Source organism: Ciconia boyciana, chromosome 2 (assembly GCF_034638445.1).
Source record: "Ciconia boyciana chromosome 2, ASM3463844v1, whole genome shotgun sequence".
NCBI classification, from domain to species: domain Eukaryota; kingdom Metazoa; phylum Chordata; class Aves; order Ciconiiformes; family Ciconiidae; genus Ciconia; species Ciconia boyciana.
In genome coordinates this window covers 67,534,467-67,555,097 of record NC_132935.1, presented here as the reverse complement: position 1 = coordinate 67,555,097, position 20,631 = coordinate 67,534,467, and the positions used below count along the sequence as shown (strand labels likewise).

The following is a 20,631-nucleotide window of genomic DNA, read 5'->3' as shown; positions in this document are numbered from 1 at the left end:
CATTTGGCTGCTTGCCAAAGCTAACCCACCACACATTTCTAAAAGGTAGCACCTATGGACAGCTGAGTCAATATCACCACCATTTTAGTGGCCCCAGTGCAGGGCAAAATCAGTCACCCAATGTTAGGAAGGATGTCTGTCAACAGCAAACCTGCATTCAGCTCAGCACCAAAGGAATTTCCTTTTTTTTTTTAAACTCATCTTTGGTATTGACAAATACTTTGAAGGCCTTCCGCACAAAGTTTTCCAGTGACTCTTATCATTAAATGATTCTAAACATAGGGTTTTTCCAAGGAAGAAAAGCAAGATAAGCACATGCTATCCAGATTCTAACAAGGATCACAATGTTACAGAAAGACTTAGACCTTAAAACCAGTGGTTTTTGAATCCTCCATTATTCTATGTACTCTCAACAAGAATGTCAATGAGCTCAGTGCAATGAACTTTTACATCATTATTGTCAGGAAAATATTAATATTTCTAAAGGTGATCATTATAATACCAGCGTTAGGCACTATTTTGAAGACTCAGAAAAAGTTTGTTATGACTGAAATAATTTTTCACACACAACTGTTTGATGTAACACCAATTTCTAAAGCTGCTACAAGCGTTGTCTTAAAATAAGCAGTACTTTTACCTTGTTTTTGTCCTGGGTATCCACTTCTCCAGGTGCCATATGTTTTAGCAACAAAGCTAAACATTTTGGACTTCTGTGACGTGTAGTTAAATGTAATGGTGTCATACCCTCTAAGTCCTTCTGCATCCAGTTCCCTCTACGAGCCAGTAAAAGTTTCATGAAGCGGTAATTTCCCTGGGTAAGGAAAAAGATCAGAAATTTATTTCAGTTTATCAAACCAAATGATGATACTGTTTAGATATATTTACTGTTGTATTACAGTGCCTAAAAAAATGCACCAAAACAGCTCTAAGCTTGGGAAACATCTAATGAAGATTTTTTGATAAAAAACATTAACTCTTGATTTTTAAGTCTGTTTTGCTAATTGGTATTAGATACATATCTTCCATTAGCGGAGTGTGTAAGACAGGGTTCAGTAATACTGAAAATTCTGCAATATTGTCAGAGTTTCTTGACAGTTTAACCTCAATAAACATCATGTAAAAACTGAAATAAGACCATTACATGCTGGTTTCAGCAAGGCAGACAGTTATCAGATGAGGAATAAAACTAAACATGAAGAAAGATTAGAATTTTCAAAATGAAAGTAAGAAAAATAACAGGGAATGATTCAGAGAGATAAAATGGACTCATCTGTATGAGTAACAAATATATGGAAAAGTGATTGTTTCTTACATTTTTAAATTGGGAACTGTATATGAGCTTTAATCTACTGTATGCATGATAAATGGATGGGACAGCTAGCTTTGTAACACATTTAAAATACTTAACACTCTGGATTTACTAGGTTTTCAAAAGAAATAATGTAGAAATGCTCCTGTTACTAATAACTGAGGGTGGATCCCAAAGAAAACAATTCAGTTTTATTTCTTAAATCATTGAAGAAGCCAGTCAAAAGTTAAAGATACAATCATGCAACCATGAAGAAGCTGTAGTGATTTAAGGTATAGCCAGCCTTGACTTGCTACTGCCCCTTGCTTGGAGGTTATTTTCCATATAACAGAGATGCTACATATAACATTTTGATGCTTCCACTTCACTTCAATATAAAGTCTATTGGGTTTTTCAAACCACCTTGAGCAGTTAAGTTTCAGTCGAGGACCAGTAACAGCTGGAGCAATAACTCATTAAAGCAAAACATCTGGATCTAGCTTGTGTGATCATGTTTTAAATATGCCTATTCTTTCTCCACTCTTTTAATCTTTCCTGAAGTGAAAGTAGTGTGCTGTCTCCCAATATTGCTCACTGTCTCCCAACGTTTCCCAAAATATTAGGTTTTGCCAATTTCACATATTGACAGTTTAAGTAAAAGTATCAATTACCCATAAATATAATGAAAATAGAAAGCTCAGAAGAGACGATAAATTGTACTAATTCCTCCCACTTAGGGAAAATCTGCAGCATTTGATGAAGCTTTACTAGACAATGTACATAGGAAAGGTGACACTCAAATCAATAGAAATCATGTCTTTGGATTCTTCTGCTTATGTAACTACCTGCAAATTAACATATTTCAGTCTGCTACAATTCTTTTGTAAATCCTGTACGTTAACTAATCCTGTAACTAAATCCTGTACGTTAACAGTCCCTTTAGGCTGTCTTTGGAAAAAAAATGAAAAAACAGTAGCCATGTAGACAAGCGCGAGCAGTGCTAATGAATGGGGACACTTCTGTATATCATAAGACTCAGAATTGTGAATCACTTTGTCAGCAGAATGGTAGTGGAGATGGGCCAAAGGATTTCAGAGGCCCCCACAGTATCCAGTGCCAGGGCATAAAAATATTCTAGTTTCTTTTTCCATAGCAGCCATAAACATTGGAAGCGCAGATTTTACATATGTTACTGTTCTCTTTGTCTAATAAAAATGGAAGAGTTGGGCTTTATGTGGGCAGAATGGACTTCACCAAGTACGCCTAAATGAACGAGATGTTTTTTTCCTGCTACACTATTTTATTTTAAAATACAAAACAGGGAAAGCAAATAATGAATGAGCTCAGACAAAATAACCTCTTCCTGCTTCTACAGTTTATTGTCTTTGGTCCTTGCTCTTCAATGAAAGCCTACAAGAAAAGTCTGCCAAAAATGTTACCACAAACCTGCCTGAAAATGCAAACTTCTCTTGCCAGAGACAGCATGGCTACTGTACTCTGCAACAGCATTCACAGCAAGTAGCGACTGACTAATCCTCTTTCTTCTGCTGGGTGTCAGGGGAAGCATAACCTTAGGATTTTGTCCCTTTAATACACAGACATGCATCAAGGCATACACTGAAGTACAGAGGCAGAACAGCATAATGCCTGCACAGCTACTAATCCACACAGAACACACTCAAAATGAATTCATGATAAATTTGGGAATGAGTTAGGGATAAGAAAACTCCTCATTATTGCCATTATATTTTACAGGTAAATATAAGAAGAATTTGCAAAACTTATTAAAAAAGAAAAAAACTAGCAAAAAAATCGCAATGTATCATGATGTGGTTGGGAATTAGACTGGGGAAGACAACACTAAATAACTTGAGAGAATATTAGTCTTGGAAGAAATATAGCTGCTTTTCTCCGTCACAGAGGATGATGTATTTGGTTTGTTTTCAGTATTTCCTGCTCAGTGTGCATGCATACACATGAAAGAAAAAAAAATTATTTTCTCTTGTTGATGGATACTTATTGGAAGATTTACAAGTATATTGTGCTTTTTGAATGAATTCAGCTGAACAGAAGAGTCAAAGTTAAAATAATACATAAAACTACAGAAACATGCATTTTTATTATTAGAGTTTCTTTCCCTATACTGTATTTTATTTTTGCTGTTACACATTTTCCCACCAATTACTACTATATTATCCTGGTGCATGCTTAGCCACCAACAAATCCCTCTCCTTAGGAAATGAATCTGTAATAAATCCCCTCATTCTGAAACACAAAAGATTCTGTTTCTTCCAAATGATTTAAGATATTTTTTTAAAACACCACCACAGAAAACACCTGTACTTAAATTACCTATTTCTAATGATCTTATTCATGCTCTTACTTCTGACTGCTGTTCTTTTCCTTAGTAATACCATGAATGTTGCTGTGTTCCTTTCACTTCTTAGAAAATACCATCCCTGTTAACAACAAAGGAAAAACCCCCCACCTTCAATTGATTACTGCTTAAGTTTGTAAATATGCAATGTATCAACATGTCTTGAAGGCAGATTTAATTTAGGTCTTACTAGGTGGAGGGGGAAAAACTATGCTTAATCTGAAAAGCAGTTACTAGACGAATTCCTTCATTTTTATGAAATTCTTGTGTATAACAAGTCTTTAAGCTTGCTAGTTTTTACTCATAAAATGCACTTGCTTGGCCTAAAGATTCCTGGGCAGCATGCAGCGTTTTGGGTCAGTCCATGGTCTCTTAATATTGATAGTGTCTCTAAAATGATTCTGTTATACTGTGAAAACATTACGAGCGAACAATATTAAATACTGGTACAGAAAACTCCATTGCTGGTATCCAAAATTTACTATTCCAATGCTGATTCTTAAAATTCCTTTATATTCTATTAATATTATTTTTAGCCAAAAGACTCAACTCTGTATGCAAACTACAGCACAGTTTCAGAGAACAGCTGACAACTAGCTTCAGCATAATCAGAAGAAATACTTCTGCTATTTCAAAATTTCAGCCACATATACCAACTGCAATGGAGTATAACACATTTTGTGGTAGACAGATAGTTCAATAAGCAATCATTGCTCTGCCATCAAGTAATAGCTTTGAAGAAAGTTCTGGACCCCAAGCTTAACTGCTAAGCAGACAGAAAAACTTTCCTTTCCTGAACGTTTCAATGGAGAAAAGAGTGATGGGAGAAACATCTTAGTTGGAATCAATGAATTTGCCAGAATTCAGATTATCCCTGACATTGAAAAAAGTTATCCCCAAAACTGCAAATTCACTCAGAAAAGAACTGTCTAGTATTTTCAATATGACTCTATTGCCAGGAACAGGTTTCAGCGGAAAATTGCCAGTAAACTCTTTTCTACCTGCTTTTCTGGGCCTACAATGTAATGTGTTTATTTCTTCATCCATCTAAAGCAGCTTTTTCAACCTATTTTCTGTCCCTCGCCTGTTGAGGAAGGGGGTGAGAGAGCGGCTGGGTGGGCACCTGGCAACCAGCCAAGGTCAATCCGCCCCATATGGTCACCTAAGTGAAAGACTAAAGAAAAAATGAGCTCTGTACTGCTAACAGTGTTGTTATTATTCTAATTCTAGGTTGATACTGAAATTACTGATGGTTGTATTACCAATGCACTAAAACCATTAGCCTCACACTTCATATCATGCCACTCTTATACAGCCCGGCACAGTCCTGCTCCAAGCTGCCCAGTCTCCCTGTGCCTCTGCTTCAAACACTTCCTCAGAACTCGGCCCACAGTACCTTCACTCAGCAGTAGGAAGATTAGGGAAATAACATTTCTTTTTCCTTTCCTTGGATCAGTGGCAGTCCTCTTCTTCCCAAGCAAACTAATGGAGAACAGGAGATCTACCAGATGATTGAACCTGATATGGGCACATGGATATAGGGAAAGAGAGGGATTCCAGCATCTCTGTGAAGCCATTCTAACATCTAAAGCCCTTCTGGGCCAGGTTTCAGCCTTCCCCCAAACAAACAGGCAGACACAGGTTGCTACAGATCCATTGTCCAACACAGTTCAATAGTACTGCAACATTGAGAACAATCGTATTTTCATATTACTGTTGGGAATGTTTAAATAATGTCACCCATCTCTTCTAGCTGCCTCTCTGGTAATAGGTAGCACAACAGACCAACTAACCTAACAAAGAAAACACTATCATAAAAATACAGCTGTGCAAATATTCCAGCACCCAAAATGAAAAAGAGGATTTGGCAAATGTTTTTGTTCCCCACATGATACCTAGCAGTATAAGAAAGATTCAGAGTTGTTAATGGATTTTTTAATTTACCTTTTCAATACATGTAGATAATTTAATACATTCCAAGACACATTGTTAAAGCCTGAATCTTAGACTAACACAGAGCTAACAACAAATTGCTGTAGTTAATCCTGTTTCTTGTGAAAGGTTTTATTCTTCATGCAAGCAAAATTCTCACAGAAATTTCTTAGCATACACGAGTGTTAACCTCCTTAACAAGTGACAGGATATTCTCTCCTCAACTGTGAGATATCATGCATGTTCCCTCTGAGACCCAGACAGCTTAACTTGCCAGCAGAGAGGTCATGTGCACTGCTCTGCCACATTTGGTAGAAGCCTGGTGATGCCAGCAATGGCAGTCAGGATCACTGCTCAGCTATCAGAAGATAAAAGAACAACAACTTTGTGTTGAGTTGTTGCAATTAACAAACAAGTGCAATTAACACTTACTAGGAACATCTCACTTCTTCTCTTAGCTGGTTAAAATCTGATGCTTTTCTGATTCAGAATTGAAAAGAAACTGAGTACAGTTTCCATAAAATGTATAAAATTTTCCTTCTGTGAACTGAAAGCCAAAGTCTGTAACAGTCATAGGGACATTTAAAGTAACATCATATAAAATACATAAATGTAAAAACCTGGATTACTGACTTGTTATGTAAAATGAAACACCATCTGAAATGAAGGAGTCACTATCACCTTAATACCAAGTGTTCATATATTGAAACAAAGTTTCATCACAGATGTCTCCTGATATTCATTAAGGAGATAAGGGTCCAAACACTTTCTCAAACTACAGATAACACCAGAAGTCAGTAGACAAGAACACTTATTCATAGAAAGGGAACCAACCCACTTAATCTGATAATATTCTTTTTTCCTTACATTACTTCCATTTTGTACAGCTAAAGCCTCAGTATACCGAAACCTATCTCCTGTACCAGATGTGGTTCTAGAAGAAATGGGGAGGATAAATGGAAGGGGGAAATAGTACTATTTCATCTAAATCCTAAATGAATGACAGCATATTGGTTTCACTGTAGTCCAGATTGCCATTTTTTATGCACCAACAATCAAGAAGGGGGATAATAAAACTAAATTTTGCAGAATCCCAAATAAAATTCCCCTGGGCACATAATGATGAATGACACTTATCTATTTTGCATAGCAAATTTTTATGTATTTCAGAGACATACAAACTTGCTTTAAAGAGTTCACCTGGGTTCTAGAAACATTCTGTTGACATGCCACAAAGCTCTGTGAAAATTTATTTCCCTTCTCATCCCACTATTTCTTGGTAAGTTAAATTGGTAATTATATAACCATGTGCTTCTACGCTCTGACTAACCACTTCTCCTACCCTGTAGTGTGGATACACCTCTGAGGTTGCACTTTTCATCTTTGGATTTTAAAAACATACTACATAGGTAGAGAAATATAACACCATTTTATAAAGGGAGAAACTGAGCTGTACAAGATAAGGCTAAGAGTCAGAGGAATATGTGCACCTCTCCAAGCATCAAAAGCACATCCATAGATAGGCTACCATCACCTTGTCATCAGTGGGTTAAAAGGGGCCAATATATACAGAAAAACTGCTTATTTCCCTATTCATTGCTGAGACCACATTTTCAAAAAGTGTAACACTTCTAATCCATGTGAAATACTTAACATGACTTGAAAGACTGGTTTGTCATAATTTATAATGTAGCACACACAAGCTGACTACTGCCTGTTACAGCGCAGCTACGCTTGGTTTTCAGAATACCTACAATAGGCTTGTGAAGCTTTATTTGACTGTAAGGGTTGCTAGAGAACTAGGAAAAAGGCAGCCCAGCATCTCTATATAACCTCCTGGTAAACACGGCAGGGGTTATTAAAAAGAATGCCAAGCTGTTAAAACTGTGAAGATGCTACTTGGGCTCCAATTCAAAATTACATACCTGCTTTCCCAGTACTGGGAACAGACAGACCAAAAGAACATAAAACAATTTAAAAGTGATCCTTACAAAGGAGGTGGTTTTTAAGGGAGTTCTTCACTGCTGACAGTCATAAGCACTGAAGATGCAGTCAGGACATATAATTCCAACAGAATAGAAAGCCTTAGAAATATTTACAGATAAACCACAAACTAGAACTGAAGGTTAAAATTGGCCCTCTAGGTGACTAAATCCAATCCTCCAGCACCATAGGGAGGAAGGACATCTAATCCTTTTCAAAAAATTCCTAGAGATTTCTTTTAAGTGAAATTACGGTGTTTTGGATTTTTTTCCCCCATTTCTCTCAGTTTCGGGCTGGGTTTTTTAGGTTTTGGGTTTAGGTTAAGTTGGGTTTAAGACACCCCCCCACACACAGTTCACTCTTTCTACCCATGAAAGTACAGTGCAGGTTTTAAAACCGAAACAAGCATTGGTCTTTTTATCTCAATAACAAAGGATAAACCCTACATTTCCCACAAAATATCATCAGCTCTCTGCACTCATTCTAGTTTGAATGAATTTGTTTTGAACGCAAGCAAGCAGGGATTACAGAGCGTACCAGAAGAGGTCCCGCTAAGTAGCCTACTGAATGGCAATGATACTTGTCTATTGCTAGTGCAAATATCTTGTCAGATATACCAAAAACTGCATTTCTCTCATCAGTTAAGTACATTCTCTGATCAATTGGCACATTGAGATCCTTCTCAGTCATTTTCAAATAATACATTCATAATACATAGAATAAATTGTTCTGCCCCCCCCAGCCTCGCACACAGACTTGCATTTTGGACTATCATATTTCCAACCATTTCAATAACTTCCAGTATTCTCATACTTCTGGTATCCCAGACACTCCAATCTTGTCTTTGACTGGCAATAAGGCCTAATATTGTGTCACTCTGAAGCATCCTTAGAAAAAATACTACTTGTGATGCTATGTTTGTTAATGAAAAATATCGACTAATACTAGATTCAAGTGCAAATGTTGAGGAATTCTAATATACTCCTTCTGATCTTACAGTTCATATTTCAACTGTATTTGTTTTCAGTTCATTACCAAATTCTTTACCATACCCTCACATTTTGTGTCCTAATTTCCCATTTAACTTGCAATTTTCCATCCAATTTTCCATCCATGTAGTGCTCTACAGTAAATATTTTTGTACAGACCTAAAAAGGCAATTTATTGAATTTACTTTTAGAAAATCAGCTAGCAAGATATCCAGTTAGTCTTGAAGAACCTACTGCTGACAGTGTGGTGCACATTTTACCCAATTTTCTATTTATGTTTAGATGTTTATCACTTAGAAACTAATTTTAAATTCTTGCATGCTACTGAGATCAAATAGGCTACTTCTCTCAGACACTTTTCTTCCTATTTAAAACAGTATTCAAAAATGTTATTGAATACCCCAAATTCTGCAACATTATGATTCCCAAAGAATGTTTCATTGATTAAAACTCTTTTGCATCTTGTCCCTTGCTGTTTCTGTACTATTAAGATGACATTTATCAAAATCAGGCATCAACCATTGACCACAGCCCCTGACAGAGAGAACTACAGTAACTAAGCCTGGTCAGCAAGTGCACAGAAGACTGCAGGCAAGTAGTAAAACAAAAGTCCCCACAAAAGCAGAAGTGCGAAGGTCGACCTGTTTAAATGGGTACGTTCAAAGACAAGAGAGAAGGAGTAACAGTGCAGCAAGTCCACCATCCATGACAGTAGGGATTTCGGAGATCTGATAATTATACATCCCACCATATTTAATAATTTATTAGCTTATTAAATTTTTATTTTTGAAACATATTCATTATTAAGCAGCACTTATGTAAGATGTTTTAGCACAATTTTCTCAGTTTTCTTTTGTGAAAAGAGAGACTATTTATCAATCAATAACTCCTCTTCAGAGGAATATAATTCAGTTACTTTTACTCTTTCAGAAACAGAACACCACAAAATTATTACAGTCGAATTAATTGCAAAGATAAAACAGGTCTGATTTTCTAATACTACACCAATCGTAATATGGGCAGTGGTTATACTTTTACTGTCTTTAACTATTATTCATGTTGTAATTTTCCTTTTTAAATTCATAAATCGCATTTAAGAAACTATAGCTGGATATATAACAACAGCTTGAGAGCAGGAAAACAAATTGTATCATAGGTTATTACCTACATATTCACTCACGTACACTGTTTCTTTGGTTTGGACCCAGTTTGGGGCAGAGCGAGAACTGGAAAGGTGCATGGAAATGTAGCATACCAGGCCACTGATCTCCTTTTCCAGACAAGCACATTCTTGGATTGTCTGGAAAAGGAGATATACTAGTTCCCAAATATAGTAGTTCTTATTCTAAGATAGTCAAAAAAGTGAAATAGATTGCTATGATTTCTCAGCAGTCAGATTAGATATTAAACCTTTCAAACCCAGGACTCCTTAAAAGTTGGAGTTAAGATTTAATCATTGCTCATGCCTGAAACACAAAATTGTCTGTACTTTTTAATAGTGACAGGTGAGTTTCTAAAGTCAGTATAAATCTATACATTGACAAATAATCAATTGTATTGTGCACTCAGACACTCACTGGGGTAAAATATGAACAACATGAAAGTCATTTAGATTTTCACTTAAAACTCAAGCAGAATATAGCAGGCACTTTGCACTACATTAGTACGCTTTGCCAACAGATTAGCACAGATGCTACAGCCAAAGTTGAGAACAGCTCTTTGCTGTCAGATGCTTTCAAGAAGCAGTGAAAGTCATAAAACTCGAACTCCTCAATTGCTAGCTAAGCCTCTAAAAGCTAAACATATCCATGAGCCTTCCCTTTCAAACAAAAATGGCAAGTGAATTTAACCCGCTTATGTTCACAGAGTGGAAACTGCTGTCTTTGACCTACTCAATCTTACGGAAGATAATCTTACTATATACACAAACATACATACTCACTCTCTTTCCAGCGAGTAGGTGCTGAAGAGAGGATGCTTCACACCACAGAACAACTTGGTCACAAATTTTCAAAACCTCGAGAATTTTAATAACTTTGGAAAGAAAAGGGGCTGTGCATGTGATTTCTTTAGAGGTTGTTTCATCTATTAGTATCCCTTTGAGAAGAAGCATGTTCTCAGAACTTCAGAAACAACTTAGAATGACATGGAGCATATGAAGGACTTTCTGTCATCAACACCTGCCAGTTTTAGCAGCTTTTCAGGGAACAAACTAAGCACTTACAAAAACAGAAGCTGTGACTATCATACTTCTAATTTGATATATATAGGAACAGAATACTGTTCCAAAAGCAAATGAAAACCATACATCAAAAGGAGCATTTTGATATGCTTATATTATCAGCTAACTGCCAGAAATCTGACAAGGATTCTTCAGAAGAAAAGTTATTAAAATCAAGACTAGCAAGTAGATATCTTAATTAAATTGCAAATAAGAATTATTTAGATTTATAAATTAACAACACTTGTGTTTTGAAAAATTATCTGTGCATGAAAGAGTGAAACTTCTTGATTTCTAATACACTGAAACGGAATTAATATTGCCTGGTTACAACAGCTATAAGCCCTGTAAGAGCTATCATTTAAACGTATATGACCGCACCGTTCTTACGCTCCTTGAATATCAATAATTTTTTTTTAACAGTTCCTGAAAAAAATTAAATAAAATCAATATACCTACTTAGAACCTCAATTTCTAGTTAAAATGAGTGAAGTAGCCATCAAAATAGCAGACTGTCTCTCTGGTTATCACGTGCTGTATTGTCATACAAGTTCAGCACACAGAATATTGTTATTTGAGCAAATAAGCTCATGATGAAGTTTATATAAAATTCTGAATATGTTTAAATGTTAATACATTGTAATATATCTTAAATTTCAGATGCTATATCAAGAATACACAAAATTAGAATCACAGACAAGCTCCCAATAACTTTTTTCCCCATCTTTGCCATAATAAATATGATTTTGATATGTAAAGCATTAATAGGGAAGGAAATTCTATTTTATCCATAAACCTTAACAGTTGGATTAATCATTCTTCATTAAAACATAGCAGGTGCAAAAATATTGTCACTGTTGAATGAAACCACACCAAAACAGAGGGTGAATAAATCAAATTATTTCACAAATTTAAAGTAAGGTGATCATATTCATCAATCTGATTGCAAAATCCTACAGAACAAATACTCTGAAGTGTTACTATTAAACATAACAGTTATAAGGTAATTCTCAATCCTTTCAAATACTCCCCTCAACATTTGGGACATATGGTTGATACACTGGGCAAGAATTAGACACTGAAGATAATAATTCTTAGCTCATTTTTTCTGCATACTGTCTACTCACTGTGGTAGTCTGTACTAACTACATTATAAACAAAGTCAGCAGAGGTAGTAGGGAAACTACTCCTTCCTGTTCTCTGCACTCTCTACCCAGCTGGCAGACGATAGTCAGAAGACTTGATTTCCACAGCATCTTCAGTAAAGCTGCTGCAGAGTGAATGGAAACAACCCTTCTCTGAACAGACAGATAAAATATAATAATGTAAATTGTATTAATTATAGGGAGTTAAACCAGTATTTCTTCGAGCTCTGGAACAACTTCAGTCACAGCTGGACCAGTTTAATTCAAGAAAACTTGAAATCAAGTGTTTAGGTAGTTTTAATTTGAGCAAAACTAATCAGTTAACTCCTTGATTAAAAACTTAACTGAAAAATAAGTAAAAAAAACTCTTTAGGATTATTGTTTTAGACATAACACTTAACAGTCATCCATTGAACTACAGCTTTGAAAAAAAATTCTGTCAGCTATTTATTACCTCTGCATGGACAAGGATGATGCCATATCTTCCATCTAACAAACCACTGGCGGATTTAAATATGTAATGTTTTGCTAATCCTTGCAAGTCAACCATGGCAAAAATATCACTGATTTTGACATTGGGTTAATCTCACAAAGTACCCTTTTAGCAACTTTGTTAGCAACATCCTAGACTCAAAAGTAAAACACTCAACTGGAGAGAACCTCTCAGACAGCTGAATTTATTCACCTTATTTACCAGTTTCCAAGCTGAATGTATTCATTTGTCTGGCAAAGCATCTTGGGCAATACATCAGCCAAGAACATCAGTACGACTTGAGGCCAGTTCTGACTATCAGACATTTTGACTGAAACCATGGCGGTGTCTGAACTTAGAGCACTTCTCCCTAAAGCCTCTTGGAAGATTGGCTTTGATATCTTGGTTTCCATAGGAATAGACAGAACTATCAACTGGCATGCAGTCAAAGAATACAATAGAGAAGACAACTGACCAGTGCTGTAAAAGCCAAGGTAAAACTGTTTCCCAGCATAAGTTGAAGGAAAATAGGTGTTTGTATCTTACAGCCTTTGTCCTTATTTATCCATGTTCTGTACATGCTGTTTCTGTGTAGTGTTCTCGGCTCTTCAGCTCTAAATTTTATGGTCTACCTATAGAAATGAGTGGCTTTCATGTAAAAAACACTTCAAGGATGCAAATGCAATTAGCATTCTCATTTCCAGTTGATCTCTTCTACTGTTACAGAACTTGTTTTCCTGTAGTGTTCTTTTGAAGTTATTCAGGCAGAAGTACCCACAACACACAATCTCTGGGGATTTATGAGAAAACCTGAGACACATCATCTGTATTTACAGGATCACTGCCCACCTCTTCATAAAGAATCAAAGACTAAGTTTTAAAAAAATATTGTATTTCAAAAAATACTGTGATTTGAAACATTTGGCAGCAAGTACTGACCCCCTCCTCCTCAAAAATACAAGTACTAGAAAATATTTACTACATGCATTTTCTTCATCCTAATGGCTTTAAGTTGAACAGTCTTGAACAAAGAGTAGTGTTAAAAAACTAAGAAAATATATCTCTGAAATATATGTCCTGGTCTCTGTCCTGGTTTCAGCTGGGATAGAGTTGGTTTTCTTTATAGTGGCTGGTATGGGGCTATGTTTTGGATTTGTGCTGAAAACAGTGTTGATGATAATACAGAGATGCTTTAGTTGTTGCTGCACTAGTCAAGGACTTTTCAGGTTCCCATGCTCTGCCAGGTGCAGGAGAAGCTGGGAGGGGACACAGCCAGGAAAGTTGATCCAAACTGGCCAAAGGGCTATTCCATACCACATGACATCATGCTCAGTATATAAAGCTGGGGAAGAAGAAGGAAGGGGGGACATTTGGAGTGATGGTGTTTGTCTTCCCAAGTAACCATTACACGTGATGGAGCCCTGCTTTCCTGGAGATGGCTGAACACCTGCCTGCCCATGGGAAGCAGTGAATGAATTCCTTGTTTTGCTTTGCTTGTGTGCGTGGCTTTTGCTTTCCCTCTTGAACTGTTTTTATCTCAACCCTCAAGTTTTCTTACTTTTGCTCTTCCAATTCTCTCCCCCATCCCACCAGGGGGGAGTGAGCAAGCAGCTGTGTGGTGCTTAGTTGCCGGCTGGGGCTAAACCACAACAATATTTCTTTATAAAAATGGCATTTTCATATATTCACATTTTTCTCAAATCCTAGTAAATTTTTGATTTATGTCCTTATTTATAATGTTCTTTCCATTTTTAGTAATTCTCTGAATACCTCACATAACTGATGTTTTGCAGATGTCCAAGTCTCCTATTGCTTAGTTATACATTATCTAATGCCTCCTAAACTTCCCACCTCTCTTCCAGAAACATAAGACAAGTTAGGATGGTTGCTCAAAACCATTTTAGCAAGACAAAAAAAATCCTCCATAATCTGCTTACACACAGAAATTTTAAAATTGTATAAACTCATACTTTAAGAGGACAAACCTACATTCAGACAGACTTCATATGATTTTCCGTTCTTCTAGATATGTTTCTATGCTATGTCCAAATTTCTATTTAAAATCTAATAAAAATGTTATAAAGAACAGTATTATCCATGACAGAATTCTGCCTGAAAAAGAAGTCTGAATGACAGCCATCAGTCCAGTCGAAATCCTCACTTTTTATCCTAACTTTGTGCAGTACTGTTTCATTCTGGAAGCAAACTGAGTAGCCATTGCTACTCAGTATCGCTCTGACCAGTACTGTGTCACTACTGCCTCGTACTTCTTAATTGCACCCCTCTAAGGGCTTGTGCATGTAATGTCCTTGCAGACTCCTGGAAGCAGCAATACTTGAAAAATGAAAACTTGGCATATATACTCACATTTTTGAGCATATCTTCCCAGAATTTTTTGTTATGATTTTAGCTGCTGTTCTATCTGAAAATAAATCCATGTCCTTTAATTGATTGAAATATATTTCAAACATCTTAAGTCCTATAACAAACTGCTGTGGGAAGTAATTAGAAAACTACATACCAAATTCTATTTTATGAGAAAAGTTCTCCAGCCACAGTGAAATTTCCGGAACTATTACAAGACAACCCATAATGAAAATAATCTGCAATGAAGGTAGGTTTACCCTTACTTTAAATAATTATTGAGACACTTGAGGCTACTTTTATACACTGCAATATTTTATAGCTTCTATAGACACTACAGTGACATTTGGGATTTAAAATGAAGTCAGAATCTACTTACAGTAGTGGTAAATAAACCAAAGCCTTAGTAAGCTATTCAAACTACATCCTAGCAGTAATAAAAGTACTGGATTTAATTCTCTTTGTTCAGACTATAGGCAGTTAAAATAATAATTCAAGCTTGGTGTTTCTTAAAGTCTTCCCAAATATATATCATACTAACAGAACATTGAAAAAACAGATCCTATGCATATATATATTTATGTTTAAATGTTCCCATCAGAAGCCTCAACATATACAGATGATATTCATAACATAAATCGCTTAATATTTCAGTAGAAATAATTCCTCATTAATAAAAATTGGTAGCATTCTTCATTAATTCCTCATTCTTCATTAATAAAAAAATGCGTAACAAAAAAGGGTTTCAAGTTGCTCTACAAAGAGACCAAAAAATCATAATTTTAATAGGTAAGGTAAACTAATTTTGCGTTTTATGAAATGCTGACATCAGCTGTTGCTTTCCAGGAAACAATAGAATTTGCTTACGTAGTTTACACATATCCATTTTGACTTGAGTGTGATTCACCTAATTCTCTTTAATCAACAATTTAACCAACTGTTTACAGACAAAAAGAGAGACAAATGAAAAATTAGTGCTCCTGGAGTTTGTGGCTGGCCATAAGATCTGAATTTATTTTTCAAACACCTTCTATAGCAATAGCCTTGCATGCTGAAGACATCCTATCTAGTATCCTATTGATTCAAATGACAAGCCTGAGCATCAGATTAAGGACGTGTCATACACCTGATAGAAGATTCCTGGAGAATTCAGCAGAAAGGTGTCCTGTTTCAAAATGATCTATTGTTGGTACTACATTTATTGAAGCATATGTGGAAACATTTAACACAAAAACTAATTCACTTAAAATTAGAAAAACACTTCTAGTTAGTGAAAACAAATACCTTCACTTTTTACTAGAGAATACCCGGAAAAAGTCACCTCACTCAAACAGAAATCACCAAACAGCTCACAAAACTGAACTAAACAAAACTGATGAGCTAATACTACTGATAGTCCTGTTTTAATTTGTCAGTGCCAAATCTGGACACAAACAAGTAAGCGGTTTCTCAGTCCCAACAACAATATGTCTTCTTGTAACCATTAAAAATCAGTCACGAGGTCAGCTGCGGAGGGGCAATTAATGCAAGAACGATGTTGTATAAAGGACATCAAACAGGGAGATGCCTTTGCCTGTAAAGCTATTTTTTAAGATACAGACTTGGCAGCAGACATCAATGTCCTGGGAGAAGAGCTGGGCAAGTCTCCTGTGCACTGAGGGATGCCACAATGCTAAACATACTAAAGGAACAGCAATAAGTGAAACAAAATTAAATCTATTCAGATAGAAACCGTGACACTCCAAGTATAGTACCATGTTTAGAAAGAATCGCATTTTTAAGATGCAACCATTAATTTTCAAGTTCAAATGCCAGAGAAATTTTCACCCATCCTTTGAATAAAACAAAATGAGAGAGAGGGGAGAGCCATTTGATAACAGTATGTAAAAGAGACCTAGCAGTTGAAAACCAGGATAATTAAGTCAACTTAAAACAGCCAAACATCGAGCAACATGTAGTAACGTTCCGTAGAAAAAGCATGGCTCATGCCTGCACAAAGTACTTGCCTCTGCTGGGCAAAATTTTGCCTAACTGTCCTAAAGCATGTCTGCATCCTGTTCAGTTCTAGTCCATCTTCCCAACAAAATATCTAAGTGTAAGTTATGCACCAGTTTGGGGTTTTTTAGCCTTTCGTGGTCACTTAAGATGTTTTTTTAAGGACAGGATCACTTTACCTTCTCATTCTTTTAACTGACTTTCTTCATAAACTAATATGAATTATTTTATTCATTGATATCAGCCTGAAAAATTATCGCTACAGAAGAGGACTTAGAAAAGATCTGAAAAAGTAACAATGAGCAAGTCATCAGCCCAGATGCTCTTCTAAATTTTACTCACAAAAGTACGACCATGAATTTGATAGATGAAAATAAAGTAATTCTACCAGCTGGCTGTACAGATATTTAAGATATCATTCCATATGCTATGCAGAATTAGTTCCTTTTCACTGGGAAACACAACACAAGCAGGGCTGCTCTATGTTCTGCCACCATGGCTTGCACTTCATTCATATTTTCAACATCTTTTAGAAAATCACTGCAGCTGGAAACATTTCTTATTATTTTTAATGAAATTTGAAATGCCTGAGATCAAGACAGCTCAACAGAGGCACTAGTACGATAATACAATATATGTTTTGGGCCTGACAATGTCCTTTTTGGCAGTCTGGATCATGAAAGCTTATTTCAAGCACAGGAAACATGGTAAAAGAAGATATAAAGCCAAACAGTGGAAGGGACGAGAGTTAACAGAGCAAGAAGCAGAGCAGAGATGCAGAGACGTGAAATTACATCATGCTTGAAAATGAGAGAGAATAGTTTGTACAATGAAAATAAGTCAATTAGGTTAATAAAAATAGCTGTGGCATTGCTGGAGGAGAAGAGAAAGAAAACACCATCAATAGCGATGCTCTAGCAAGACTAAGAAAGGGAGAAAATGGGGAAACCACAGATCATTGCCACAGCAAGGAAATTGTCTGGGGGGAAAAAAAAAAAAAAGAAGGGCAAGGATTTTGGCAGCAAGTATTAGGTAAAGCTCTAGAAATTAAGATATAGAATTATGACACAGTTCTTATCACAATTAATAAAAATAAAGCAGGAACTTGACAAAAAAGTAATTTTTCAGAAGAATGGACAGATTTTTAATAAGCTAAAAACATAATTTAAAAATCTTCTAGTAATAAATGGGCCAAGGCTTATTTTATTATCAGGAAAAAGCCCATTTTATCACAGTGCTTCTATAGAGCAGACTACAACAGAGTGTAGAAACACTGGGTCAGTGTCACGGATATTGTGGATACTGGAGCCAACATGGCCACAGCAGCATAATACTTCTCTTGCAGCTCAGCACTGTCAGCTATCTTCACCACAATTAAATCTGCAAGAAGAGGCAATTATCTCAATTCTTCACCTGTCTTCCTATAGCTTACACCAGAAGGTTAAATGTGATTAAATCAGATTATACAGACTCAAAAGTAAATACCAAGATCATAAAGTAAGAGTTGGGGAACCAATGAAACAGAACAGAGAGGGAAAGATGAGGCAGAGAACTAGATTATGAGAAAAGTTAGAAGTTTAGTTCTGATAAAGCCTAGACTAGAAATGACAGAGGTACAATACCTGTCAGATAACTAATTTCAAAAGCAAAAATGATTCAGGACCCATGAATCCAGATTCTCACACAAAGATGGGTCTTTGGGAGCATGGCAGTCAATCTGAAAGGGGAAAAAAGCCATGATTTCTGACACATTAGCCATTGAAGCATGATAACAGATATTACGTTCAAGATTTCTGCTTCTGAAATACTCAAAGCATTGTTCTAACCTACAAAGATAAACCTGAGATTAAGGATGGGTTTGCCAGCATTCACGGCAGACCATCAGTAAATACACTGTCATGAGTCCAAATGGCCATCAATAAGTGGTGTAGAAGAGAGGGGAGCGGCAGGGGAATCAATCCAAACTGAAACACCAATAGTAAAACCACTAGTATAGAATAAATGATCAAAACCAGAAAAAAAAGTCTATGAGATTTTTAAAAAATCTACAAGCTTATAACAAAGAAGAAAAATATAAAATTTTCTTTTTTTAATTAGCCAATACAAAATAAAGGGCTTTTTCTCCTCTTAGAGAACTAAAAACTGCTATTTCAAGGTCATCAGCAGTTAAGGATGCTAGCTCCTTGTAAAGAGATGGCTAGTTATAGGAAGGATAACTTTGGCCAAGTACTATAGATCTCAGGAAAAGTGTGTTACATAGAGAAAGGAGATGCTGGTATGGTTACAGTCAAGACTTGCTTTGAAAAGAGTGACAAAGATGATAAAGAAAGAAACCACTATTTTAGTAATTTTATAAACAGACAAATCCTCCTTTAAAATCTAGTCCTATTATTTATTCTGGTAAGGTAAAATATTAGTACCATAAACCTTCTGAGATATTAATCTGAAAAAAATTATTTGTTCTACTAGCATAATGGCTCTTTCATTGGATGTATCTTCTTCAGAACAATTCAAATCTTTCTCCAAGAAACAGGCAGAGAGCACGGGATCAAAAGCAACAACTGTAAGAAAATACACACAAAATTCAACTGACAATGTTACCATCCAATGCAGGACTGGATCATAGTACTTATTCTACTTCCAGCAACATTGAAACAACTGCTTATATCTCAAAAAAACATATTGGTACTATTGGACTGCAAAATCTTTAAACAAAATATTAAAACAAAATATTCAGCGTTTTTATAGCTTCTGCTAAGTGATTCCCTCCATTGGTGGTATTTTCCTCTCCTATGTCATAATCTTTCACATTTATATTCCCCATCTGAGTAGTTAACTGGCTTTTTCTCAAGACATAGAACCAGTCCGATTTGGTATCACTGCCAAATCTGTTTCACACAAATTCTGTCTGTCTCTGTGTGTGTGCGCGTTTGAGAGAGAGAGAGAGAGAGAGAGAGCACACCACGTATCCTCATTAACTGGAGAGATATATAATTAAACAAGAAGGGGTTAAAGTGTATGTTAGCCTATTCTACTTTTCTATCTATTACTTTTTAAAAAGCTTTCATATGTCTTCTTCCTTGTTTCTGAAAGCTAACCATCCCTTCTTCCTTTCAGGAAGGCTGACATTTGACAGCTTAACATAGCTGACAGGGTTACCCAACAGCCCACCCTCCCTATTCTCAATCCAATTAGACCTCTAATCCTCCAGATGAAAGGCCCAACTACTCACGTTCCTCATGACAAGGACAGCTATTGATTATTTGTCACTACAGCTAACACCTTCTCTGTCGAGGCCACTCTGACAGAAGCAAACCTACCAAATTAGACAGCACTTTATCTGCCCTGGAGGCCAAATGGCACAACAAGTAAAGGCTAATAAATGGTATAAAAATGAACAAATCATAACATTATGACAGGTTGATCGTTGCCAGCAGCTTCACAGCTCAAGCTTGATGCTCCGTTAGACCTGCTCCTTCTCTTTTCTCTTCCACTCGTGCTCCAACTTTGACTGAATTAAAGGCCAGAACAATTAAGGCATTTGACCAGCAAAGATAAGCTAGGATAGAAGTATCATCAAGGGACACAAATGTCAATAGCAGACTACCGTTTGTCAATAAAAACATTCCAGAGATGCAAATGCTTATGACTCTGCTCTCCACTAGGCTGTACTGACTCCCTTTGTACAGAGCTATTCTCAAGCCCAGGCAGACACTCCGGGAAAATTAACCCCACAAAAGCAAGCTTGAGCTGGAAAGCATTCTTATCAGGCAAGGATTTGCATCTTTAAAAAAGGAATCCCAATACCAAGCTACATGACAGAGAGATGCTACGGTTGTTATTCCATTTAATATCTACAAAATTT

The 20,631-nt window shown here is 36.2% G+C and overlaps 1 protein-coding gene across 5 annotated transcripts in view; it reads right to left on the bottom strand.

Moving 5' to 3' along the window:
• INVS (inversin) overlaps positions 1-20,631 on the bottom strand; it is a 102,676-nt gene that overhangs the window by 56,257 nt on the left and 25,788 nt on the right. For all 5 annotated transcript variants that reach the window (XM_072852878.1, XM_072852879.1, XM_072852881.1 and 2 more), the window contains one exon: positions 638-811. In XM_072852878.1, the coding sequence (XP_072708979.1) occupies positions 638-811 (174 nt within the window). The remainder of the gene's footprint in view (positions 1-637; positions 812-20,631) is intronic.